This window comes from Vipera ursinii (assembly GCF_947247035.1).
Source record: "Vipera ursinii genome assembly, chromosome: 1".
In the NCBI taxonomy this organism is placed as follows: Eukaryota; Metazoa; Chordata; class Lepidosauria; order Squamata; family Viperidae; genus Vipera; species Vipera ursinii.
In genome coordinates, this window is record NC_139512.1 from 242,607,821 (window position 1) to 242,635,519 (window position 27,699).

At 39.1% G+C, this 27,699-nt stretch overlaps 1 protein-coding gene and 1 long non-coding RNA gene across 5 annotated transcripts in view; one reads left to right on the forward strand and one right to left on the reverse strand.

Moving 5' to 3' along the window:
* Nucleotides 1-6,586: 6,586 nt before the first annotated feature.
* LOC310646915 lies at nt 6,587-11,730 on the reverse strand. The gene is made up of 4 exons (XR_014493786.1): nt 11,639-11,730; nt 11,308-11,397; nt 8,553-8,626; nt 6,587-8,322 (listed from the first exon to the last, which is right to left on the reverse strand). It is a non-coding gene; the product is annotated as an uncharacterized lncRNA (long non-coding RNA).
* The window catches only part of PM20D2 (peptidase M20 domain containing 2), a 31,883-nt gene continuing 15,632 nt past the window's right edge, over nt 11,449-27,699 (forward strand). For all 4 annotated transcript variants that reach the window (XM_083373677.1, XM_083373675.1, XM_083373676.1 and 1 more), the window contains exons 1-5: nt 11,449-12,203; nt 12,787-12,935; nt 17,596-17,738; nt 22,868-23,022; nt 24,261-24,393. In XM_083373677.1, coding sequence (XP_083229803.1) covers nt 11,691-12,203; nt 12,787-12,935; nt 17,596-17,738; nt 22,868-23,022; nt 24,261-24,393 — 1,093 coding nt within the window. In that variant the 5' untranslated portion in view covers nt 11,449-11,690. The remainder of the gene's footprint in view (nt 12,204-12,786; nt 12,936-17,595; nt 17,739-22,867; nt 23,023-24,260; nt 24,394-27,699) is intronic.

Consider the following 27,699-nt stretch of genomic DNA (forward strand, 5'->3'; position numbering starts at 1 on the left):
GCAAAACTTGCAGGGTTTCCCCCTCCCTCTTTTTTATACAACTATGAATCAGGGAGGAGCCAGCATCAGTCTCTAAAATGTAATTGTTAATCCTTCTCAGCTAGGCTTACATTCCTGCAATTAACATTAATTTATCTTGATAGCAGTTGAGAATTCTAAATGCCAAATAGCTTTTTAGCTGAGTTTGTGATAGTGTTCTAAAAGAATATGAGTGAATTATAGTTCAAAGTTGGGCCCTTCAAATATTCTGCTACAGTATGTTGTTCCAGAGCCTAAGTGCAACAACACAGAAGGCATGCTTTCTAGATCCCATCAGATTGCACTATTTAATTGAAAGGATCCAGAGCGTGCCTAGATTTTTTGGGATGGACATAAATAACAGGGTATCTGACAAATAACCCATCCCTGTGCCATAAATGGCTTTGAAAATAACAACCAGCATCTTGAATCCAGAAACCTACTGGGAGCCAATAAAGCTCATATAGTAGTGATATTACTTGAACATACTGAGATGCATACAAAACTATTTATTCCAATAATTAAATGGAATTTAGAAGTTCATAAATTCATAGAAGTTCGTATCTTCTGCTAGTGACTTGCCATTTATCTCCCACCAGATTCTCACCATCACCATATTATTTTCTGCCCAATTGCCACCCAACAAATCAACATCAAGTCCTTATCAACTCTGATTCTTATTCTGTAAGAAAGAACCCTATCCAATATTAAAAGGACAAGCATATCTAACAGCTAGATAATCTGGGTGTTTGCATTGCTTCTGCTTCAGAATTCAGCAATCCCTAGTCCCAGTCAGCTAGCCAGCTCAGATGTGGGGTGCTAGATACGATGCTTAAACTAATTTTTATTGTAAGACTATGTCCTAGGATATTATATGAAAGCAGGCAATGTTCCTGCATTTTTAACAGATATGGAGAAGAGAGGAAGAGATACAATGGCATTTAACATAGGGTTGAGAAACTACTGTAACTACAGTATGATAGCTCCACCTTCTACATGATATGTACAAATCCTTTTTTGTCACTGCAACTATCTATATGCTGAAGCTATTCATTAGGGTGGGGAAATGGTAGTATTGTAACCTCTGGTCTGATGTGCAGTGGCAAGAAATCACATAAGGTGGCAGTAAAAGACTGTAAAACATGTAACCTTTTATACATTGAAATGATTCACACTGCAACAATTACATAGGCGATTAACTAGAAGCGTTTAGCTAATCTTGTTTTTCAGAAGCTAAAAACTTTCTCCTTGGCCATTGTAATGGAAAAGAAGCAGAACGGTTGTTTTATAAAATATCCTTTCTTATGCCTTTATCTCTTAAGAGTTATGCAACAGTCACAAAGGTGCTCATTTATAGCATCACCCAGTCCTTCCAACAGCCTGTCCTTGGAAGAGATCAATTGTCTCAGTGATGGCCAGATGACTACATAAATTGCTACTTTAGAAATGATTGCAGAATGTGGGATGAATACACTTTTATTTTAATCGTGATGCCCAAGTCTAGTGCAGCATATGCCAAGTTCAGTGTTAATTCTGAAGAAACATTGATAGGAATGTAGGGAAGAACCAACCAGACCTCTAAATTGAGAAGTAATTTCTGCTGTGAATTCTACAAGGGACTGTTAGTCCAAATGTTTTTAAAAATATAGGTTAATGAAAATGGTGAAGAACATTCATAGATGACTTAAAGACTTTAAACAACACATGGGAAGACACTGATGAACTTGCCCCAAACCGAAAATACAGAGATCCCTCACTGCCCGATATGTTTACATAATGTGGGAGAATTTAATGCTAATGCTAATAATGAGAATGTATGGCATCCTTTCTTTAAGTGCTGGATTTTTTCATTTGCCGAAGCTTTCAGTGGAAGTGTTTTATGAAACTTTGTCCTGTAACACTCTCAAATATTGTTCCAATACATATATATACACCCTATCTTCTGCAGCATATTTTGGTGAGTGCTAAGAATCACAACAAGGGGAAATTAGCAATGTTTAACATATGTGAAACTGTGTAAACTGTCTAAATAATATTGAACTCACATTTTTTTCTTTGAAAATCTTCAAGTAAAGTGCCTCAGGCTGCCTAGATAGCCTCACTTGCAAAAAAAAAGTCATGACATTCCTAATTAACAAAGTCTCATTCTTGCTCCAGGGTTGCTTATATTTACAGCTATATTCATTTAAGCTTTTGATCTTTAAATTCTTACCTCATTTTTCTAAGTATACCTTTGTTTTTATTTTGTGCAGAATTAGAGACAGGAGAGTTAGGACTCCGGGAGCTATAGCAGCTCTGAGAACACATATTTTGAGTTCCAGAAAAAAACCCTTTTCTTTTGATCAATTCAAAAGATAATTTATTACTTCCTGCCTGTTTTCGGCCATTTGAAGCAACCTACAGAACTGATAGAATTGAAGGTAATCAAAAAAACATGGGTTTGTCAAAAACAGATCATGTCAGACAAATCTTATTGCATTCTTTGACCAGATGACAAAATTAGTGGACCAGAGGAATGCTGTAGATATAATTTACTTGGGCTTCAGTAAGGCATTTGATAAGTAGACCACAACCTACTACTTGATAAGATAGAAAAATGTGGGTTAAACAGCATCACCACTAGATGGATTCATAGCTGGCTAACAGGCCATACTCAGTGTGTGGTCCTCAATGGAACTGCATCTACATGGAGGGAAGTGTGTAGTAGGGTGCCCCAGGGCTCTGTCCTGGGCCCAGTGCTCTTCAACATCTTCATCAACTATTTGGATGAGGGGATAGATGGCGAACTCATCAAATTTGCAGACGACACCAAGCTGGCTGGAATAGCCAACATTCCAGAAGATAGGCTTATGATACAGGAGGATCTGGACAGACTCAAACACTGGGCACTATCTAACAAAATGAAATTCAATGGTGAAAAAAGTAAGGTTCTACATTTAGGCAGGAAAAATCAAATGCACAGGTATAGTATAGGTGGTACCTTGCTCAACAGTAGCAACTGTGAGAGGGATCTTGGGATTCCTAGTGGTTGTTGTTAGTTGCGAAGTCGTGTCCGATCCATTGCGACCCAATGGACAACGTTCCTCCAGGCCTTCCTGTCCTCTACCATCTTCTGGAGTCCATTTAAGCTCACGCCTACGGCTTCAGTGACTCCATCCAGCCTACTCATTCTCTGTCGTCCCCTTCTTCTCTTGCCCTCAACCTTTCCCAGCATTAGGCTCTTCTCCAGTGAGTCCTTCCTTCTCATTAGGTGGCCAAAGTATTTGAGTTTCAACTTCAGGATCTGGCCTTCTAAAGAGCAGTCAGGGTTAATCTCCTCTAGGACTGACCGGTTTGATCGCCTTGCAGTCCAAGGGACTCGCAGGAGTCTTCTCCAGCACCATAGTTCAAAGGCCTCAGTTCTTTGGTGCTCAGCCTTTCTTATGGTCCAATTTTCGCAGCCATACATTGCAACTGGGAAAACAATGGCCTTGACTGTACGAACTTTTGTTGGCAGGGTGATGTCTCTGCTTTTTAGTATGCTGTCTAGATTTGCCATAGCTTTCCTCCCCAGGAGCAAGGGTCTTTTAATTTCCTGGCTACAGTCCCCATCTGCGGTGATCTTAGAGCCCAGGAAAATAAAATCTGTCACTACCTCCATTTCTTCCCCATCTATTTGCCAGGAATTGAGAGGGCCGGATGCCATGATCTTGGTTTTCTTAATGTTGAGTTTCAAGCCAACCTTTGCACTCTTTCTTCACCCGGAACAAGAGGCTCTTTAGTTCCTCTTCACTTTCTGCCATTAGAGTGCTCACTGGCATCCTTCAGTCTCGAGAGACTATGGTATCGTGCTCTGGAAAGAGGTCCTAAAGCAGCATCTGGTGTGGCTAAAAAGGCCAATTCGAGAGTGGCAGTCCCTTCCACACTGAGGGCAGATACAATCTGCCCCTGTCCAGCCCCCAGATTTTGCTGGTTCTGGGACTGCCTCTTTGCCTCAGCCTGCCGCACAAGTGTCTCTTCAAATTGGAGAAGGCCATGCTGCATCTTTAGCCTTCAAGCTGAGTGATCAGAGGTCAAGGTTTTTCAGCTGTTAATGTCCATTCCCAAGGCCTTTAGATTCCTCTTGCAGATATCCTTATATCGCAACTCTGGTCTCCCTCTGGGGCGCTTTCTCTGCACTAGTTCTCCATACATATCTTTCGGAATCCGACCATCAGCCATTCTCACGACATGCCCAAGCCAGCATAGACATCGCTGTTTCAATAGTGTATATATGCTAGAAATTCCTGCACATTCCAGGACTGTGCTATTTGGAACTTTGTCATGCCAGGTGATGACAAGAATACATCGGAGACAGTGCATATGAAAGGTGTTTAACTTTCTCTCCTGCCTTGCGTAAAGGGTCCAAGACTCACTGCAATACAAGAGTGTGCTCAGGACGCAGGCTCTATAGACCTGGATCTTTGTATGTTCTGTCAGCTTCTTATTAAGCCAAACTCTCTTTGTAAGTCTGGAAAATGTGGTGGCCACTTTATCAATACGTTTATTCAGCTCAGTATCTAAAGAGAGAGTGTTGGAGATGGTTGAGCCGAGGTACACAGTCATGGACGACCTCCAGTTCTTGTGCAGATTGTAATACAGGGAGGTGAATCCACGTCGTGAACCATGACTTGTGTTTTTTTCAGGCTGATTGTTAGTCCAAAGTCTTGGCAGGCCTTGCTAAAACAGTCCATAAGTTGTTGAAGGTCTTCGGCAGAGTGAGCAGTAACGGCAGCATCATCAGCGAAGAAATCCCGTAGGCATTTCAGCTGGACTTTAGACTTTGCTCTCAATCTAGAGATTAAAGAGTGTTCTGTCTGATCTGGTCCGGAGATAAATACCCTCTGTTGCAGTTCCAAAAGTGTGCTTCAGCATGACAGCAAAAAAAGATCCCAAATAAAGTTGGTGCGACAACGCAGCCCAGCTTCACTCCACTTCGAATGTCAAAGGAATCTGATGTTAACCCATCAAAAACTACAGTGCCCTTCATTTCCCCGTGAAAGGATCTGATGATGTTGAGGAGCTGAGGTGGACATCCAATCTTGGGGAGAATTTTATAAAGGCTGTCCCTACTAACCAAGTCAAAAGCCTTCATAAAATCTATGAAAGCTACGAAAAGTGGCTGTCTTTGTTCCCTGCATTTCTCCTGCAACTGTCTAAGGGAAAATACCATGTCAGTAGTGGACCTACACTGTGATTCTGGGTACTCTCTCTGCAAGCACCTGGAGCCTCTTCAGTAGGACACAGGCAAGCAGCTTCCCTACAACACTGAGAAGAGAGATGCCCCGGTAGTTGTTACAGTCACCCTTGTCGCCTTTGTTCTTATACAGTGTGACGATATTTGCATCCTTCATGTCCTGTGGTACTCCACCTTCCCTCCAACAAAGACAGAAGATTTCATGCAGTTTGGTGAGGATGTTCTCTTTGCAGCACTTCAGAATTTCGGCAGGGATGTTATCTTTCCCGGGTGCCTCTTTAGTTCCTCTTCACTTTCTGCCATTAGAGTGGTATCATCTGCATATCTTAGGTTGTTGATATTTCTCCCGGTAATCTTAATTCCAACTTTTGATTCATCTAGCCCTGCCTTTCTCATGATGTGCTCTGCATATAAGTTAAATAGGCAAGGCGACAGTATACAGCCTTGCCGGACTCCTTTCCCCAATTTTGAACACTTGCCTCATTTACCTCCTGGATTCAGGGCAAATAACTCTTTCTCACATTCTCTCCCCTCCCAGATCATCCATGTCCTGTTCCTGTATGTGTCTACTTATTTCCACTCCAGTGAGCTCCACCATAGTTACCATTATTGGGGGGAAATATTGCAAAACCCATTGTAAAAAAGCCAACATGCTCTATTTTTATCTTAACAATTAAAAAAAATATTTTAAAGCCAGGATAGCAAGAGCCAATTTGATCTAGTGATTAAGGTGTCATCATGATTATTTCATGTTTGTCCAATAAACATGGCATCTCATCTTTGTCTATTTGGTTAAAGGTTTTTGAATAGATATACCTGGGAAATTCTGGGAATATTCTTAGAATCTGCTCTGTACACATCAGTTTGTGTCTCATCTCAAACATGGAAAAGTTCACTGCAGTAGCAGCACTGCAGATATATAAGAAAAAATTAAGATAACCATGGAACACTCAAACATGAATCTTTAATCTAACAGCATTTCCAGACATTTTCCCTTTTAATTCAGTAGATCTCATCTTGAACTTTAAATAAGAATTTCAACTGTGCTCTTATGCAAACTTTGTTTTTTAAAACTTTCTGAAAGTATGGTTTTATCCACTTATAATGGATTTTTCCCCAAACCCCAAAGAAAAATTCCTACTGTGTTCGTGCAAATCTGATCATATGCTGCTGAAGATTGCTCATGCTGAAATCAGTGACTATTTTAAAATTGCAAAGAAATATTAGGGATTCATACTATTTAGACTAACTTGTTTTAATGCAACAAATATTATCCATTAGGCATATAAAAACCACAATGCCAAGATTACTGTAAGTCTTAATCATCCAAGAACAGTTTCTTGAAAAAAGGGCAAATATACAGTGTTGTTTATTTTCAGTATTATTGTTTTATTAACTTAACATTCAAACAGATTTATTAACGTAACATTCCCCAACCTTTTTGGCTTTGTGGACCAGCAATAGTGGAGGCGGAGGGGATGGTTTCGCTCACCCCTTACAAAAATGGAGCTTTGCATGCTTGCCCTCCGCTTGAGTGGCCCGGTTCCAGCCGGGCCTCAGCCTGGTACCAGGCCGCAGACCAGGGGTTGGGACCCCTGTATTAAAGGATGAAGTTTGTTTACAGTGTTCAGAATCACAAAAATTGACCATATTCAGAATGAAACAAAAATATATCAAAATACATTCTGTTTCCACCACCATTTGTGAATGGAATTGTTCCTTATTTTGTTCATTACAATAAAATGGTATCTTCTAGCTTCTGATACCTATATATTGTTAAACAATACAAATGTCAGTTGCATTCAAAATTGATTTGATATGTACTACCAAATTTTGTATGATAACGTTTTTACAGAATAAAAATTTACTTTTTTATACAATCAAATTTCTTCTGAGTTGTTTTAGTAGTCTGAAAAGTATTAAATATTTTAAAACAGTATTATATGGATATTTCATTGTTTTAATGCTTTGTCATATTAAAATAACATTTTACTAAAACTGAATTAACCTATCTTTACCACTGTTTATTTCGCAATAGAATAATACAAAAGAACTGGATTTGTATAAGAACTATAATCTATTTTTGATGTATTCAAAAATAACTTGCTGCCAAAGATCAAAATTCTAGTGACAGAAGGATGAAGAGATAACATCCCCAATTGTAACTTCCTAAAGTAGAAAGAAAGTCAGCAATTTAAACATGTCTATTTCTCTCCCAAAAACAGAAGGACAAATCTTAACAGGAAAATCACCACTCATTTCTGTTTCACTAACAGCTTGGATCTGGGAGCAAAACTCTTCTAAACCCACTCTCCAGAATCATTTGTAGTTTGATTTGATTCTGGCTATCTTCTATTTGGACAATGGATCATGCTTAATCTGTTGGAATTTGCTGAATAAGTAGATGAAACACAATCAAGATTAATACTTAACACGTTATAAAATCTTGCTTACACAGGTTGTTCTAACAGTAAACTTTTAATTCAAGCCATTGGATCATGCTTAATCTGTTCAAATTTGCTGGAAAAGGAAGTGGATGAAACACAATCAAGATTAATGTTTTAATGCATTATAAAATCTTGCTTACAGAGGTTGTTCTAATAGTAATCTCTTACTTCAAACACAATTAAATATCTTGTTTTAGTTCACTTGGGTAGTATAGCGAAAGTAAGAGACTAGAAACAGGTGAGATGGTGCCTCTTTAGATGTGTTAACTTCTCATTATTCCTTGCCTCATGAACACTGGTAACCTGGTACTGAAGGGATACTAGATTGGGGAAAGATCTTTAATGATTTTCAAGAATACAAGGTATATTAAGCTGAAGAATTGCAATGTCAACCAAGTTTGTGGATACGTGAAGCATTCATGTAAGTCTCTTTTTCAACAACGATGGAGTAATTTCTTACTATCCTGAGATATTTACAGCTTAATTTTATCAATCTTTTCCTCATATTTAGTTATCAGTGCATATGTTATATTCAGTTTTTGACTCACTCTGCAGTTCGTTGTTCCTTTTATTTTCTTCTGACACCTGGGTCAGTGCTTATGGATTCTTATGGTTCATAACTTTTGCTAACTTATTCGCAGCCTGGGAAAGAGAATGCAAGAAAGAAACATTGCTATAAACATGTACTGACAATGTTACTTAGCTGGAAAATGAAACATCTGCAAGAAAACAGCTAAGGCTAGAGAGAGCAAAAGACCCCACAGTGCAATTTCTCTGATTAAAACTTAATATATTTCCTCCGCTTCCTTATGTATAATATTGCAGTGATAACTGTAGTCACTTTCTCATCACCTCATTTATATACACATTACCTATGCTTTCACTGATCTTTCGTACCCCAGTTGTTTCTCATTCCCATTTTCTTCTTCTGCCAGATAGGTAAACCCTGTCAATAAATAACACAATAATTAGTACTTCTGAAGTTAAACTTAACATGAAATCACTTTTTAATTTTTAATTGCTAGACAGTATCAGGTTTCAAACAAATTGACAGATTTCAATATTTGGATCTTTCTAATACAATGCACTTCAATGAGGAGAAATATTGGATTCTGACTTTAGGTAAGAATAGTCATATACACAAGTACAAGATTGGTAGTATGTGGCTTGGCCCTAAGTATTTGCTAGAAGAATATGATCCATTGTCCAGTGCAGTTGCCAAAAGATCAAATGCAATCTTGGGATGTATCAAAAGTTGCACAGTGTTCTGATTACGTTAAGTAGTATTTCCACTCTTATGTTGCATTGGTCAGGCCACACCACAAATTTTATGTCCAATTCTGGTCAGCACAATACAAGAAGGATGCTGAAGACCTGGAAAGAGTACAGAGAAGAGAACTGGGCATGTTTAGCCTAAAACTTCCCCTATGCAGAGTCATGAGGACCCAGATTGTTGGGGGCAATAAGCTGACTTTGTAATAATGCCGCTTGGGGGGAGCCCTAATAAGCAGGCATATACATAGAATGAAGGCTATTGCTAAGCACATTGGTTTGTGCTTAAATTGTAAGCCGCCCTGAGTCTTCGGAGAAGGGTGGGATATAAATGGGATTAAAATTTAAAAATTTTTTTTTTAAAAAATGATAGACTTACAATACTTTAAGGGCTGTCACAGGAAAAGAAGGGATGAATTTATTATGCCTATAAGGGCAAAACAAGAACCAATCTTTACAGAATGAGATCCAAACTTTTATGGAGGAATTTCCTTAATGTGAGGAATTTCAAGTAGTGTAGAACCTGCCTCCTGAAGTGGTGGATGCTCTCTATCAGTGAAAGTTTCAACGAAGGTCAGACTGCCATTTGTTGGGAATGATTCCTGCTCTGGCAAGGGGTTGGGACTAAAAGATTTCCAAGGGCCCTTCCAATTCTGTGATTCTGAATTGCTTGGTCTGATAGAATATTAGATTTATTTTTTTATTTATTTTAATTCCATTTATATCCCGCCCTTCTCCGAAGACTCAGGGCGGCTTACAAGCTTAGCAGTAGCCTCCATTCTATGTATATGCCTGCTTATTAGGGCTTTCACACACACACACACACCCCCAAGCGGCATTATTACAAAGTTAGCTTATTGTCCCCAACAATCTGGGTCCTCATTTTACCTATCTCGGAAGGATGGAAGGCTGAGTCAACCTTGAGCCTGGTGGGATGCGAACCTGCACTAATTGCAGGCAGCTGGTGTTACTTAAGGAGTAATTAGCCCACTGCTCCACCAAGGCTAATGAATGAAGCGAATTATAAGCAGCGGCGCTGTCGGTCAGCACAAAATTAGGCGGGCATCAAGCACAGCTGGTTTTTAGCGAGGGATGGCAATACCAAAATACCCTGAAACATTAGATTTTTCGTTTCAGACTTTCCAGGACGCAAGTTCTCTGTGGGAGAGAAAAGGACTAAAGCTATGAAAAACCGGACGAGATTCGCACCTCCACCAGAAGAACCTGTCCCTCGGCTCAAACCGCCACTCTTATCCCGGACGAGCGAGGGGTAGAAAGCCAAGTGCGCCTGCGCGCGGAGAGCTTCCCCCCCCCCCCCCGAGATTCCGCAGCGCTATCGGCCCGTCTGCGCAATGCAGTCTAATCTGCGACTACGTTGCTCCGCCGGCTTCTCCCTTCCTGCTTCTCAAGTAAACCGCGAGGGGTCGGCAACCTCGGCTCTTTTATGACTCGTGGACTTCAACCCCGCCGCCTGCCATTCTTCGGCGGCTCATCCTCCCCGGTGCCAAAGTCGAATGAGTGTGAGGGGAAGACACCAACTCAGCCGACGCGAGCCTAAAGCAGTGGCGGCAAAAGCGTTTCGACCGCAGAACAGAACCGTTAACGGTTAACGCACGCTAGCAACAAACGAGACGTCACGAGCCCTCCCTCCCCCAAGGGGTGATGGGACTTGTAGTTCTGTCGGGAAAAATCACACGAAAGCCCTGGCCTCGCCCCCAACTGAAGAAGGGCGGTGGGGTTGTGTACTCCTGCGGAGTCTTATCAGCAAGCTGCGTTAAACATGATATAATGCGGGGGTCTTCAAACTTGGCCCTTTTATGACTTGTGGACTTCAACTCCCAGAATTCCTCAGCCAGGCATGCTGGCTGAGGAATTCTGGGAGTTGAAGTCCACAAGTCATAAAAGGGCCAAGTTTGAAGACCCCTGATATAATGGGTCCTTGTGTGACCCCCCCAACAGATGGTATTCTTGTGGAAACCAATTGAAAGTTACAGGATTTTACACACCCAGGGTACAAAAATACAGATGTTTGTCCGGTGGAATGTGCGGCATAGAAATATCCGCAATATTTGTCAGATGAATCTGATCTGTTCCAAGGAAAACATTTATATAAATACTTTCGTTACATGTTCTTAAGTTACTTTATGAAATTAGAAGTAGCTTAAATTTCTAAGAATGCAAAGGTAAAAATGGATCAAGCTGTGGCTCAGAAATGCGTTTTCGAATTATGCCTTGTATTTGAAGAATTCATACATAGACAATGTTGACAACTTCAAGTCTAGTTGAGAATGCATCCATATACGGTAGATAGGTTAAAAGAAATAACATTGCGATCCATCGCTTTTAGAAGCTTACATCATGTTTTCTTTGACATTGTTTACAGTTTCGTACTTCAGCGCCACGGTGGTGCAATCCTGGCAGAAATCCAGTTCAGAAATACTTGTACTGCATTAAAAAAAAATTTTTTTTAAAAAAAGAACTACTATTCCCAGCAGGCTCCAGGGAATGACTTGCGAAATAAACGAAGGGATATAAGCTGCCTCTCGGGCAACATGAACTTCAGACCGGCCGGCGAGTTTCGCGGGCTCTAGTTCTTCGTTAGGTATATATATATATATATATATATATATATTTATTCAGCATTATTTTTTTCCCCCACCTCTCCTCGGAAAGCTGAGAACAGCACCCGTTCCCTTCTATTTTCTCCGGTCCTTCCATTCTTTTGTCCGACCATTGCAATGAGACCCAATGAAGCGGTGGAGGCATCGTCCGCCTCGGAGATGCGCTTGGACGAATGGAAGCGGTGGGCGGCTGAGTGCATCGACGAGTCCTCGGAGCGCCTGGGCGAGCTAAGCCGGGAGATCTGGAGCCACCCGGAGCTGGCTTACGAGGAGCACCAGGCTCACGCCGCCCTGACGCGCTTCTTCGGCGGCCTGCCCGTCTCCTCCTCTTCGGGCGCCTGGTCGGTGCAGCGCAGCTACAAGCTAGAAACGGCCTTCCGGGCGGACTGGAAGTGGGACGGGGCGTCCTGCTTTCCCGTCGAAGCCAGCCAGGCTCCCCCACAGCCACCGCCGCCTCTGCTTCGGCTGGGCTTCCTGTGCGAATACGACGCCCTGCCCGCCATCGGGCACGCCTGCGGGCACAACCTCATCGCCGAAGTGGGCGCCGCCGCCGCGCTGGGCCTGAAGGGTGCTCTGGAAAGCCTCTGCCAGAGCCCTGCCGGCCTCCCTCGCCAGGTGCCCGCTGTTAAGGTGAGAAGCGAGCTGGCATCTTAATAATAATAATATAAAGTTGGAAGGGACCTTGTAGGTCATCTAGTCCAACCCCCTGCTCAGGCAGGAAACCCTATACCAGGGGTCGGCAACCTCGGCTCTTTTATGACTCGTGGACTTCAACTCCCAGAATTCCTGAGCCAGCTATGCTGGCTCAGGAATTCTGGGAGTTGAAGTCCACGAGTCATAAAAGAGCCGAGGTTGCCGACCCCTGCCCTATACCATTTCAGGCAAATGGCTGTCCAGTCTCTTCTTAAAAACCTCCAGTGTTGGTCCTCTTTGCCGCCCTCCGTGGTTTTAGTGCCTAGGCAGCGGACGGGATTATGAAGTGCTAACTTTAGATTTTGAGCATATCTCCCCACCCTCCTTTTTGTGTGTGTGTAAATCTCTTTATTTTCATTGAGAAAGTTACGCATTTTCAGAATATTCTCAGTCTGAGAGCAGTGTTCAAGAGAGCAGCGCGCCCAGTCAACAGGCTTCCCTGGCTGGGTTTCCTTTGGCGCGATTTTGTTGTTGTTGTTGTTTTTCCAGACCCTGATGTCGTGTCACCTTCTCGTTTTAGGTCACAGTGCTGGGTACCCCTGCTGAAGAAGATGGAGGAGGCAAAATAGACTTAATTAAAGCTGGGGTTTTTGATAGTTTAGATGTTGTTTTCATGGCTCATCCCTCTCAAGAAGATGCAGCTTTTTTACCTGATATTGCAGAACATGAGTGAGTACAAAGGCGGTGGGAAAGCTTTGTTGATAGTGTCTGAAAAAGGGTCTGTTGCCCTTTGATCCCCTTCTAATTTTTTTTTTTTGAGATCTATTAGTTCAATCCTCTTTCTTCCTTTGTGTCAGTTCGTGAGCAACATGCTACAACACATGGAGTTCAGCAGAACTATAAGAATTTCTGCTTCATTTTTCTGCAAAAACTGTTCTGTGCTCAGTATATATAATATCCTGAAAGGTCTCCTTGGGAAGAAAATAGTACATAATGCAGAAAGGGACATTAGAAATCCATGTATCAGTTATTATTGGCTTAGAAGCGTATTATTAAAATGAATGCATGGATAGGATGATGGTAATACATTTTTTTGTACTGACTGACATTTGTAGCAACAGTGTCTTTGCCTGAATTCTTCTTGCTCCTGCTCATGGCATTTGGTCCTACTCATGGTGGATATTCATGATCCTAGATAAACAGCAGTGGTCAGAAAGAACAGTTGCCACCATTTCCAATAACTCACGTCTTCAGTGTTGTTATCTTAATATTTGAAGGAGGCAGAATGCCAAACCTTTGACTCCTCCAGAGAGGAAGGAACAATATCTATGATAAGCAAAAGCAACCATAGCTTACCCAGGGCTCTGAGTTGTTTTGCTAAAACACGGGGTAAGCATTTTCAGAAACCGCTTCTACAAAAAATAAGTCCTTGATTTATGACTATTTGTTTAATGGCTGTTCCAAAATATGGTTCTGGAAAAAGTGACTACCAGTCGTCATACTTACAATTGTCAGAGTCCCCATGGTCGCATGATCAAAAATTGATACTTGGCAAATGTCATGTATTTACAACAGTTACAGATCCTAGCGTCAATGATCACCATTTGCAACCTTCTCAGTGGGTTTCCAACAACTGAAATAATAGGGAAAGTCGGATTCACTTAAGGACTATGGTGAAAAGTTCATAAAATTGGGTGCCACTTATTTAATAACTGCATTACTTAGCAAAGCAAGTTCCAATACCAACTGTGGTCTAAGAATTACCTGTAATTACTTGGCTGTACTGTTGCTTTCTGAGGGTTTTTTTATTTTCTCATTTTTAAGCACTGTAACTGTGTAGGTTGGGCCCAGTAGTATTGACCAATATAAACATTTAGAAAATGGAGCAACCATTACTGTTTTACAGGGACATCTGCAGTTATGAGGATGTAAAAAAAAGTAAAATAGTGGGCATAATTGCAGAATTTGTATGTCCCACCAGTTGTACAAAGGTGCAGGGGTTTGACTGTAAGGGCATGTCTACCATCTTGACTTTTTTGATCCAATCACATGTACACAACCTTGCATACATTCCTGATGATTCCTCTGCTGATTCTCTATAAACTCCAGTATTATATATTATCCAGAGATCTAGTAAATACCAATGGCTCCCACATTCTTGTTATCCCAGAGCAGGGCAATGAAATTCCTTTCTCTCCAAAGTTTGCTTATTTACAATGGTCCATCTTTGCTTATTGGCTAAGTTTTGTTTGGCCATATACTTAATATTACAGTAAAGTAATTGTGAAATAAAGAAAATACTATCACATATGACATCCTGTTTTGTAACTTTTCAGTAACTTCTTTGGTAATCTATTACATGTAAAATTAAAGTAAAATAAAATAGTAGGAAATCGGGAGAGTTCAGTTATCAGGTATATCTGAAATATAGTATTAATTTAATCTGCATATTTTTATATTGTAATTTTGTATGAATGTGTAAATATCAAGCAGTCAAATATTTTATTTTAGTTAGGCAACCATTTTTATAAGTTTATGAAAGTTCATCATTATAGAGGTTGCAACAAGTACTCCCCTTTTGTCATGTCATTTTTTCAGTATTTTCAGATAACTACTTTCTCTCATGTGACATGCAGCTGTACTATAATTGGTACTACAGATAGTACTGAGTATTTAAAACATTTGAATTGCTTAATAGAGTTCTTATTTCATAATACGTCTTCACATGATTCTTTAAAGAATTCGTTTCAACGAGCTATGACGTTCATTACAAAACCACTCAGGAAATTGGATCTGATGTTTACCTATAATGCAGAATTGAATATTATAACTCAAATTTAGATGATACAGTGTTAATCTTATATTTATTTTCATTTTTCTTTGTATCTTTCCTTATCCCCCCAAATCAAGCTCATGTAGAATCATAAAAGGTTTGGCATTGTCTTAACTTGGATATAGTGGAGCTTTCCTCTTTTAGTATTTCAACATGCTTCTGAAAGTCTACAGACCAGAATTATCCCTCTGTTAATACCTTTGATTATCAGCCCTCTGCTAAACTTCTGGTATTAATGACATGAATCATCATTGAGAAGTCAGTGATGCTAGAAATGGTTAGTGGAACAAGAAGAAGAGACAACAAAGAACATGCTGGCTTGATAATATCAAAACTGATACAAAGATGAGCATCCAACAACGGAAAGAAGCTGTGTCTGACAGGGTAGCATGGAGAGCACTTGCCTATAAAGTCACCAAGAGTCAGGCACAACTGAATGGTTAAAACAACAATTAATAATATGTGGAAAATGCTGCAGTGACAACAAAGCATACTACAATTTTATTCTTTAAAGTTAACAAGGTTTATTTTATATGGCTCTGAAAGTCACAAGATGTTCATATGTCTCTAATAGTGTAATGAGAGACAATTTAGTGCAGTGGTTAAAGCATCAGACTAAAAACATGGAGACCGTGGATTTTAATCTGATGGGTAAAAAGCCAGCTGGGTATTCTTGGGCTAGTCACTTTCTCTCAACCCTAAGAAAAAGATAATGGCAAAGCACTTCTGAAAAACTGAGCCAAGAAAACTGCAGGGACTTATCCAGGCAGTCTCCAAGATTATCAAACCTTATTGAGTGGAAGAAAAAAAAGTAGTGCAATAACGTAGATGTGTTTTTATGAAAACTGGTGGTTTTTCATAGTCTAGTATTCTCTTGGACTTGGTAAGTGAAGCAAATTGCAGGTGTTTTTGTTAGATATATCTTAGTCTTGCAGTGATGATTTCTTAGAAGTTGAATTTTTTCTTAAAGTGTAACAATTGATCAGCATCATTATAGATATTAAATACTAATAATTTTTGTAGTTTGTAGGCAAGATAATATATTGCAAAAAGTACCAAAAGTACTATCATTCCGATGCATGATAAGGATATGTCAGCTCCATCAGGTGGACCAGACCAAGAAGCCACAGGAAGCCTAAAACTTCTTAAGTTGAAATTTGCTATAACATCATTTGAACTTTCTGAAGTTTAAAAATGCTTTGGCCCTGGTTGTTTAGGCCAGAGATCTCCAACCTTTCTCGGTTGGTGGACCGGAGGGAAAGGGAGGGGGAAGTATTTTATGCGCACACAAACACACAAATGGGGCCACGAGCACGTGCACCGCAAATGGGTTGGCGCTAGCGCCCTCATGACACTCGCTAGCACTGCCCCTTTTTGCTGCATGGGCACTAGCACTGCCAGTTTTGCTGCACGGCAGCCCGTTTTTGCACTGTGCTGCGCCTCATTTGCATAGCAGCGACACCTATTCCCATAGCAGCGCTAGCGCGAGTGGGGGTGTACACACTGTCCAGTATGGTCCATGGCCCAGTGGCCAGCAAGCCACGGCCCAGTAGTGGGCCGTGGACCACAAATTGGGGACCCCTGGTTTAGGCAACAGAGTTTATATATCCGTCAAGGTCATCCTCCTTGCTCTCTACACGTTCCTTATACTTATCAATCATTTTATAGAAAGTTATTTCTCATTTGCTTCTCAAATGAGCCAGCATTGGATTTCTAGTTTAGAACAATTACATTTGTAACACAGAATCCTAGGAAACAAAAGTACCGTATACTTTCTAAGAAATAATGACAAATAGATTTCTTTATTTGAATGACTCTGAGAAATTAATCTGTATAACTACACTTCTAGTGCAGGTGTATTGTGTTCTGTAAAACATTTTTTTCCTGACTAAAAATTATTTCTGGGTTAGCATATAATAGTAAACATTAGTGAGATGTGTTCATTTTCCTGTCCTAGGGTCAGCAAATGAGTTAGTCTTATCTGGGTTTGCTCTGCATTGGATACCGGCCAAGAAGTATTGAGGGAAACAAACCACATTTGACCAAACAAACCATATTTATTTTGCTTATGTTTTAGATAGGCTCTGGCTTAAACAATAACTCATGGATTAAACAAGTCCTGCCTTCATGTAAGCAAAGTTACCATAGAAAAAGCAAGTAGAGAAGATAAACCTTAACCAGAGGATATTTTCATCTTACAGTTCATACATGTTTAAATGTTCTTTTTAAGTGGTTTTGCTAAAGGTTTTAGGTACTAATTCACTAATTTCTTCCAAGCTTAATTTTATGTGCTATATCAGTTCTCTGATATATCTGTTTTAGAGATCTAATTTTTGCATTGCCAAAGATTAGCTTTGACTATGGAAGCTCTCTATCACCTTCCATTCATAACCTTGGGTTCACTTGCTATTTCAGATCTTTGTAGAGCTTTGGAGTAATGCCATAGAATGCAGCATGCACTTAAATCTCCTTAAAATTATTTTCATGAAATGAATCCAAAGGGATTTTTTTTCCTTTAAAATTGTTTAAAAACAAGTGATGACTTTTATTTCCTAGTGTGACTGTGAAATACTATGGAAAAACTTCTCATGCAGCTGCTTACCCTTGGGAAGGACTAAATGCATTAGATGCTGCTGTACTTGCATACAACAATCTGTCCCTTTTAAGACAGCAAATGAAACCGACATGGAGAGTACATGGTGAGACCTTCCTTCACTCTTATGTCCAACAAGTTATATCAGAAACTGATTAAGCAAATGTGTTCTATCTGACATGCTAATGTTACAAAATCAACAGCTGCTTATGTTTATTAGTTTTAATTATTCCAATGTATTAAATGCATAGTGGTAAAAACTCTGCTTTTCATATGAAAATATGAAGCAGCTAATGCTATCAAATTAGCTTTTAAATAATCATTAAATTCACATTTTCAGAGTATAAAGTTAAATTAGTGTATTTAATTTTAATTAAATGTAAATAAAATAAAAATGTAGCTTTAATCCAACATTCTGAAGTTAGTTTAATTCAAAAACTAAATATGGCCTTTAACCTAGAAAGAACTTGCATTCATTTTCTAGAAATATAAAGAAATACATTTATATGCATTTAGAAATAATCATTGTGAAATTGGTAATTTTATTATAAATGCTTAATTTAAGGACATTTCTTGAAAGAGACTCAATTATCTTGCATCCCAAAGGTAATTATTGTGGATGTTTTAAAAATGAAGTTATTATGTGCAATATATGGCATACCTAATAGCTGATACCATTTTTAATAATAATATGAAAAATGGAGTTAAATAGAATCCATATGGTTTCCTTAAATACGATATATAAAAACCTTTCATAAATTATATAAAAAGCAAAAGATTCTTGGTTAAGAAATAAATAATTTGTTTTTCCCAATATTGTCCTTAGGGTATTTTAATCACCATTTATCCATGCCATTTGATCTTATTTTAATAGAATATTTGGATTTTATTTCCAGTTGTTGCGGTGTTCCTTTCAGAATATTACAACATATATAATAAGGGTCTTGACATCTATTTTGATCCAGATAAAACATTTATTTAGTGACTTAGCGGTGGAGGCAAATTATCTCCTTTTCCGGACAATTGTTTCTTTTCTGTATTTCATCCACCCAGTTTCTGCTTTGTGAAGGTTTCATGTCTTGCTCTCTTAAATTAGAATGACATAGCTGCTGAAATCTTAGGCAGAGATCATGAATTTAAATTTTCTTCAATTTATGTACTGCTCCCTTCAAACAGTAATCTGTACAGTTCACTAATGCTGCAGGAAAGAGTAAGTGATGGTGTGTTTTGTCCCCCAGGTGATCCACCTCCTCAAAATTGCATGGAAGTTGGTGGGGGACTTCGAGGAAATCTGTAAATATTGCTATGAAACTCTCTTTTTCCAGGTGCAAATCTGTGCTGATACTATTTCTTTTCCTTCTGTCCATTTTGGGTCCATATTAGGTTGATCATAATAGAGTTATTATAGGTGAATTGTAGCTGGATAGCCTCCGCCAATTGGAATCTCTTTTCCTTCCAACCTGGCAGATGTGTTAGCCAAGTTAGGTGAGGAGGGTTGCCTTCTGCAGCACATCTAGGGAGGCCATGGTTTTGTTTTTTTTAATTAAAGAGTTTTACAAAAACAAAATTTTACAATATATCCCCAAATCCCTCCCACCCCAAACCCCCCCACTTCCCAGAGCTAAATATAGGATTATAGTTACAATAATCATATTCTAAATAAAAATTATGCATAATATACAATTAACCAAATTCATAATGCGCTTTAACTCTCTTTTAACATAACTACAAACAACGTACCAATAACAATATCCCACTAAAATCTACTCATAAGCTAAATGGTACTTTTTAGTCCCATATTTGTTTTGAATATAATTTATCCATCTCCTCCAAACTGAAATATATCTTTCCTGTGAATGATCCTTCAGATAAGCAGAAATCTTAGACATTTCTGCAAGATTCGAAACTTTAAACACCTATTCTTCTATAGTGGGCAAACTATCCTTCTTCCAATATTGTCCCACCAGTAACCGTGCTGCCGTTATCATGTTCAACATCAAGTTAGTTTCTTTAACATCACAATCTACAACAATGCCCAATAAAAACAATTGCGGGGAAAACTTTATCTTTCTCTTAAAAATCTTTTGAATGTTCCACCAAATTTTAATCCAAAAAGCTTTTATATTTCTACAAGTCCACCACATGTGAAAATAGGTAGCTTCTAAACTACCACACCTCCAACATTTAGACTGTAAATTAGGATACATGTTGGACAGCTTCTTGGGATCCAGATGCCATCTATAAAACATTTTATAAAAATTTTCTCTTAAATTTTGAGCCTGGGTAAATTTAACATTTCTGACCCAAATTATCTCCCAGGTGTCCAACGAAATTGGTTCCTGAATATTTTGTGCCCACTTTTATCATGCAGTCTTTAACCAGTTCCGTTTCCGAATCCAATTCAATTAAAGCATTATATATCCTCTTTATATGTGCACAATTTGAATCTCTAATTTGCTTTACTAAATTTTGATCTGTAGTTGTGATGCCAACCTTTTGATCTGACTTCCACCTAGCTTTCAATTGGGTATATTGAAACCAAGAGTAACTTATGTTTTCTTGTCTTAACTCCTCTACTGGTTTAAGTTGCCAATCATTCCCTTGCAATCTAAGTAGTTCCTTATAAGAAACCATATCCATACTCACTCCCATAGATACGCCCTCTATCGCGTGTCCAGGAATTCCCCAAATCGGTATTTTATAATTTATAATAATACTTTTTCCAGACACGCAATAAAGCACTTCTAAGAATATGGGATTTAAAAGCCCTGTCTACCTTCTTATCATAAACTACTTCTCCCAAGTAGTTTGGGGGATAACAGGGTGAGCCCCCTCGGAGCCCAGGCTTTCTCCGCTCCCAGGACGTCTTCGCTCCAAAAGGAGTGGAACAAGACGCGACAACTACACCTGCTGCTTAGAGGGGACTGTGAGTATTTTGTTCCTTTGGAAAGCAGGCAGAGCAAAGCAGGAACATCTGAATTTATAAATTGGATTTCAACTTTAGGGAGGCCATGGTTTGACTCATTGGCCCAACCACCTTTTGGCTTCTCCCTTTGCCTTCTCCGCAGAGCAGGTGATTTGGTCCTGAGGAGCCCGACTAGAGACTGCCAACCTGGTCTCATCCGTGCTGGTGGCAGGTGGATCTGGAAGAGGGTGCAGGTGTAAAGGGGTGCTGAGCCCAGGGAGAAAATGCCATTAGTGATACTCCAGTCAAGAAATTTGAGCTCAGGAAAACTTCCCCTTCCTATTATTATTCCTTCTGTCCTAGAGAAACACACTCTGCTCATGATCAGAAATACCATGAAATCATTCACCTGGCTTTGGAGGAAATGTTGCTGCAACGCTCTATCCAGCTCCTCTAAAATCTCTTCATAATGGCTGCGGAATTCTAACCCTGCCTCTTCCCAGGCAAGGGAAAGAACTCATGGCTACCTTAACATTCCTTGACCCTGGTGCTCTGCAAACGCTCGTATGCCCCAGTGCCTGCTCTGACTCAATACCCAGCGGGGCAGAAGCCCTCACCCCTGCAATTAAACAGAGGGGACAGCAGCGGCAGTGGGCGAGGTGAAGCCACCACCTGTCCCTGACTTCACCTTCACTGCTGCCCTTGCCTTGCCTTGCCCAGCTGGAAGGGCGAAGCAATGGTGGCAGCTGCAGTGGTTGTGAGAATGGGAAGCCCCTGGCTGCCACCTCCTTCCCACCCACCACTCCACCCACTACTACCACCACCTGCCCTGCTGCATCTCCTTGCTCGCTCACTCACACACCCCCTATGGTTCTCCATCTGCGCACCCACAGCTAGTTGTTCCCACAACAAGTTGTCCAGGTTGAGTTGTCATGCAATAACATGGCAGCAATGAGTTGACGAGGGGACTTGGTGGTGAGGAGGCTGAACCCAGCTGCCTGCGCCGAGTTGTCCTAGAACCAAATTTATTTGCCTATGAATTACTGTAGTGTTCAGTAGGAGAGAAAATAGATTAAACTTATTGGAGTTAGAATTACAGTGATTTCCCACAGAAAAACATGGGGCGCATCTAAGGTAAGATAACCTTTATTGTCATTTTTTTTTACTGTGGGCACAATGCCACACATCAAAAATGAAATTTAGTTGCCTGCTCTGAAAGTGAAACACATCTGGAGAAAAAAATAGAAAAAATCTTCAAAACATGCAGCCAAAAATCTCTGGATGTAAGAAACAGAGGTGGAATACAAAGTTATACATATATGCAAATCAAAAGTCTCTTTTGTTGAAAGATAAATAATCGGAAACTAAATTATAGATATATCAGGTGTGTCATGGCAGATTTCAGTATTTCTTCCCGATTGGAATATGTTTATTACCATGCATTATGAATTTTAATTTTAATAATACTTCAATTATTATATATTTTAGTTTCGTGACTAAATTGTTTCTATACTAAAGTGAGTAAATATGAGATTAAGTCATGCTTTCAAATCGGAACAGGCATGTATAAAGTAACTCCTACTCTTGAAACTATTTGGCATTAACTGTTTTTTCTTGGGGTATATGTTAGAATTAAGTACCATAAATAAAAACAAGTGTATATATGCATGTGCGTGCATGAACACATAAACACACACACACACCTACATTTCACCATGGTACATAATCAGGTCTGGAAAAGAGTCAGGGGTGTAATATAGATGTGTAATATATCATGAATGTCCTTGGCTGAACTTGTAATCCGCAGGTATAATGGAAAAATATGTTAGCACTGTTCTTCTTTATAACATAAATATATTGAACAAAAAAAATAGAAATGTGTATTTGAAAATACACTGATACGGATGCCAAACTAAATATGACATTTTAAATTGTTCAGTTTTAATCCAAAGTTGAGGCCCGAAGAATTAAAATATGAAAGGATGGTTTTATCTTAATTTCTTCCTAATAAGCTGTAAACATATTCAGCTTCTGCTTGATATTTCTTGTATAGCTGTGCTTGGTATAGGATGAGACTTTTTTTTCAATTTTAAGACCAACAAATAATTAACAGAGGAATACAGCAGAAAATTGAAGCTTCTGATTTTGGAATTCAGATGTCCATTGTTGCCAGAGTGTCTTCACTGTGAGTTCTCATTAATCTGACGAAGCAGAGAGCCTTGGATCAAGTGTTTAAATAACATGACTTTTCTGTTTAGCTGTTTTACAGTAAGCCTCAGAAAACCTAGGTGCCAAACTAATTTCAATTACCTGTTTCTTCTTTGTTGTAGGTATAATAAAGAACGGAGGTGTGAAGCCTAATATCATCCCTTCTTACACTGAATTAGAATTTTACTTGCGTGCTCCTTCCTTAAGGGAACTCTCTACCTTAAAGGAAAAAGCAGAGAATTGTTTTAAAGCTGCAGCTCTAGCAACTGGTTGTGGAGTAAGACTGCTAGATAACTTTTCTAACATGATATAAGCTGATTTTTTTCAAATAAATTAAAACATGGATTATTTGAGCTGAAAGAATAGCAGTGCAATGTAAAGTTTGCCTTTTGTATAATGGTATTTGTGAATAGTTCAAGTACTGATCAAAACTAGAATGTAGGGAAGAGATAGCTAAAAGTGTCCTGTAACTGCTATAATTAATTGTATCAGTTTTGGCAAAATCATAAATTATTATCAATTATTTAGCTAGTAGCTACAATTTCCATTATTTTACATTCAGATAGTCCTTGACTTAACATTTGTTCAGTAATCATTCAAAATTATGACGATACTGAATGATGTGATTGACAACCTATATATCCAAAGTTGTGGCCACTGTAACGTTTCCATCATCACATGAATAAAATTCAGGTGCTTGGCAATCTGTGTGACTGACCACAAGGATGCTGCAGCTGCCTCACCCGCCCATCTTTCCCCCACCCCCACCCTACTAGGTCCCTACGGCCTACTTCCAATCTTCTTACATCACTGGGTCTCCTCCCCCCATCACACTTTGCTCCACTTAACTTTTCTGAAGATCCCCTTTTCCTAGAAAAAACAGCCAATATGCTGCAAGTCCTTCCTATATAGAAGCCTCGTGGTGCTATCCCGGAAGAGAATTTTGAAATTGGCTGCAGTTTTCATGATCTGAGAATTTCAACTGTTTCCAAAATGGCATCTGCTTCTATGATGGCACCATGTGGCCTCAATATAGGAAGGCCATGCAGCTGATCGGCTGATTTTCTTTCTGAAAGGCGATATCTGAAGATCACCTTTTGGAAAGAAAAGCAACTGATTCGATACATGGCTTTCTTATAGAGAGACCACATCATTGCATCTCAGAGTGGATGCCATTTTGGAAGCAGCAGAAGCTACTTTATACCATTCCGAGGCAGGTGCCATTTTGGAAGGAACCACAATTCTCACAATCTGACAATTTTTATCCCTATAGGATAAAAAGGGTGGATTAGCCCTAATCAGTTACAAATAAAGCAATAATTTCTTATATGTTTACTACAGTATAAATCCAATTCTATTAACTATGATTTAATTTTAAGTACTTGTTCAGAAGATTTAAATTTTATTGTTATTTTGAGTACACTAGGGTTGATTTCTGAGTGAAATGTGCCTAGGATTGAATAATGAACTCTTTATTTCCTATGGCCTGATATTTCCACAATTTTTTTTGTCTAGGTGGAATTAGAAGATAGTGAAAATGATTTCTACAATGTGCTTCCTAATAAGACTCTACAAAAAATTTACAAAGAAAATGGCAAGAAGCTTGGCATAGACTTCATTTCTGATGACAACTTAAATGAGTTAACAGGTAAGTATATAACCCCCTTTTTAAAATACAATTTGTATTGAAGAATTTTTAAACAAATTTAAAAACATTACAAATCTTAGAAAAGACAAGAATAGTGAATAAGAAAGAAAATAGAAAAAGAAATAAAACAAGATGAAAGCATTATAAATGAGTTCCGAGCTTTCTGACAGAAGTTATAAATACATTTATATTTTGCCCTCTCTACAGTTGCATCATAATTTCCTTCTTTCCATAAACTATCCTTTCTAATATTCAAAGCCTTAAATCACAACTTCATTTTTCTTTTTTATTTGAGCAAAATGTCCATAAGGGGTTTCAAGTCATTAATAAATTTTGATTTTATTCTAATAAGTTAATTTTGCCATCTGTGTAACTTTCACCAATGATTCTTCAAGAATATAACTTCTTTAGGGATGGCACCCTTGGTCAAATAGAAATACTATGAATACATAACTGAACAGAAGTAGATGTAAATCTCTATAGGGTGCACAAAATTAATATCTTTTGCAGATTTGGATTCTGCTTACTATATACAGTTGCAAGAAAAAGTATGTGAACCCTTTGGGATTACGTGGAGTTTTGCATGAATTGGCCATAAAATGCGCTCTAAACATCATGTAAGTCACAACAATAGAAAAACACAGTCTGCTTAAAATAATACTACACAAACATTAGCTGTTGTCATGTTTTAATTGAACATAAGATGGAAACATTCACAGTGCAGGGTGGAAAAAGTATGTGAACCTTTGGACTTAATAACTTGTTGACCCTCCTTTGGCAGCAATAACCTCAACCAAACGTTTCCTGTAGTTGCAGATCAGACCTGCACAATGATCTGGAGTAATTTTGGACCACTCCTCTTCACAAAACTGTTTCAGTGTAACAATATTGGGATGTCTGGTGGGAATCGCTCTCTTAAGGTCATGCCACAGCATTTCAATCAGGTTGAGGTCAGGACTCTGGGCCACTCCAGAAGGCGTATTCTGTTCTGCTGAAGCCATTGTTTTGTTGAATTACTTGTATGCTTTGGGTCATTGTCCTGTTGCATCACCCATCCTCTGCGGAGCTTCAGTTGGTGGACAGATGGTCATACGTTTTCCTGCAAAATGTCCTGATAAACACTGGAACTCATTTTCTTATCAATGACAACAATCCGTCCAGGCCCTGAGGCAGCAAAGCAGCCCCAAACCATGATGCTCCCTCCGCCATGTTTTACACTGGGGATGAAGTTTTGATGTTGGTGTGCTGTGCCTTTTTTTCTCCACACATAGTGTTATGTGTTTTTCCCAAACAACTCAATTTTGGTTTCATCTGTCCACAGTATATTTTGCCAGTAGTGCTGTGGAACATCCAGGTGCTCTTTTGCAAACTTCAAACGTGCTGCAATATTTTTTTTGGACAGCAATGGCTTCCTCCGTGGTGTCCTCCCATGTACTCCATTCTTGTTTAATGTTTTCCTTATTGTAGATGTGTCAACAAAAATGTTAACATGTGCCAGAGATTTCTGTAGGTCTTTAGCTGACACTCTAGGATTCTTCTTTACCTCATTAAGCATTATGCACTGAGCTCTTGCAGTCACTTTTACAGGACGACCACACCTAGGGAGAGTAGCAACAGTGCTAAACTTTCTCCATTTGTAGACAGTCTGTCTTACCATGGACACATGAACATCAAGGCTTTTGGAGATACTTTTGTAACCCTTTCCAGCTTCATGCAAGTCAGCAATTCTTGATCGTAGGTCTTCTGAGAGCTCTTTTCTGTGAGGCATGGTTCACATCAGACAGTGCTTCTTGAGACCAGTAAACCCAAAACAGGTGTGTGTTTTTAAAGGGCAGGACAGCTGTCAGCAACACATCCAATATCATCACACTGATTGGAGTAAAGGTTGGCTCACTCCTGGCTCCAATTATCTCTTGGAGAAGTCATTAGGGGTTCACATACTTTTCCCACCCTGCACTGTGAATGTTTCCATCTTATGTTCAATTAAAACATGACAACAGCTAATGTTTGTGTAGTATTATTTTAAGCAGACTGTGTTTTTCTATTGTTGTGACTTACATGACATTTAGACCGCATTTTATGGCCAATTCATGCAAAATTCCACGTAATCCCAAAGGGTTCACATACTTTTTCTTGCAACTGTATATATGCAGCTGTTTTCAGATTCAAAATCTTTAAAAAGAGAACATGATAAGTACAAAAGTTTTGGCATCTATCCACTTGATTTTATACTTTTATATTATTATTTTTTTAAAGCTCAAAAAGGAGATTGACCATCTAACCTCTCAGATGATTATCGTTGTTCTATTTTCAGCAACTATAAGTCCCTCAGCAGCTGTCTGAGCATTTGAAAATGAAGATAGTTTACTTCAACAAAGCGGAGAAGGCTTTTTTTTAAAAAAAGAGACAAAAACCCTATAAACACTTTCAGCTAGCAACTTAAGAAATAAAGTTAAGATATGAAAGTTACATGGAACTTTGAAGTCTGAAATACAAAAATAATCTTTGCTTCTCTCAAACTAGTCAGATCTGCCAAAGAAAATCCACAGATCACAGCAAACTTTCTAGTGCAAAGTTTGGTTAGCACTGAAATAGTTGTCTCAGATTCATTGAAGTATGAGGGCAATTCGGAAATAAACCTCTGTTTGGTTATCAATGACAGACACTCACAGATACAGAACTTTTATTATACACATTAGATTACTTTTCGACATAATCACCATTCAAATTGAGGCACTTGTCATAATGTCTTACAAGGTTTGAAATTTCTTAGTAGTTGCTCAGTGCCAGATCTGGGCTATGGAGGGGGTGGGATCAAAAACATCCCGACGGAACTGCTTCTAAAGTTCTTAGGTGCATCTAATGATGTGCAGGTGAGCGTTATTGTGAACCAACACCACACCGGAAGTGGTGCCATAAAAAATCCCACCAAATATGAAGATGCCAAAGGAGTACTGCTAGTGAAGTTCATGGAGTGTGGTTCGACCATCAATTCAGAAGTCTACTGTGAAATGTTACAAAAACTCAGACAAACCATGCATAACAAGCGTCAAGGCATGCTGACTTCCAGTGTGGTGTTGGTTCACAATAATGTTCACCCGCACACTGCTAGACGCACCCAAGAACTTTGGAAGCAGTTCCATTGGGATGTTTTTGATCACTCTCCCATAGTCCAGATTTGGCGCTAAGCGAATACTACTAAGGAATTTCAAACCTTGTAAGACGTTATGACAGGTGCCTCAATTTGGATGGCGATTATGTTGAAAAATAATGTTGTAGTTTTCTAATGTGTATAATAAAAGTTAT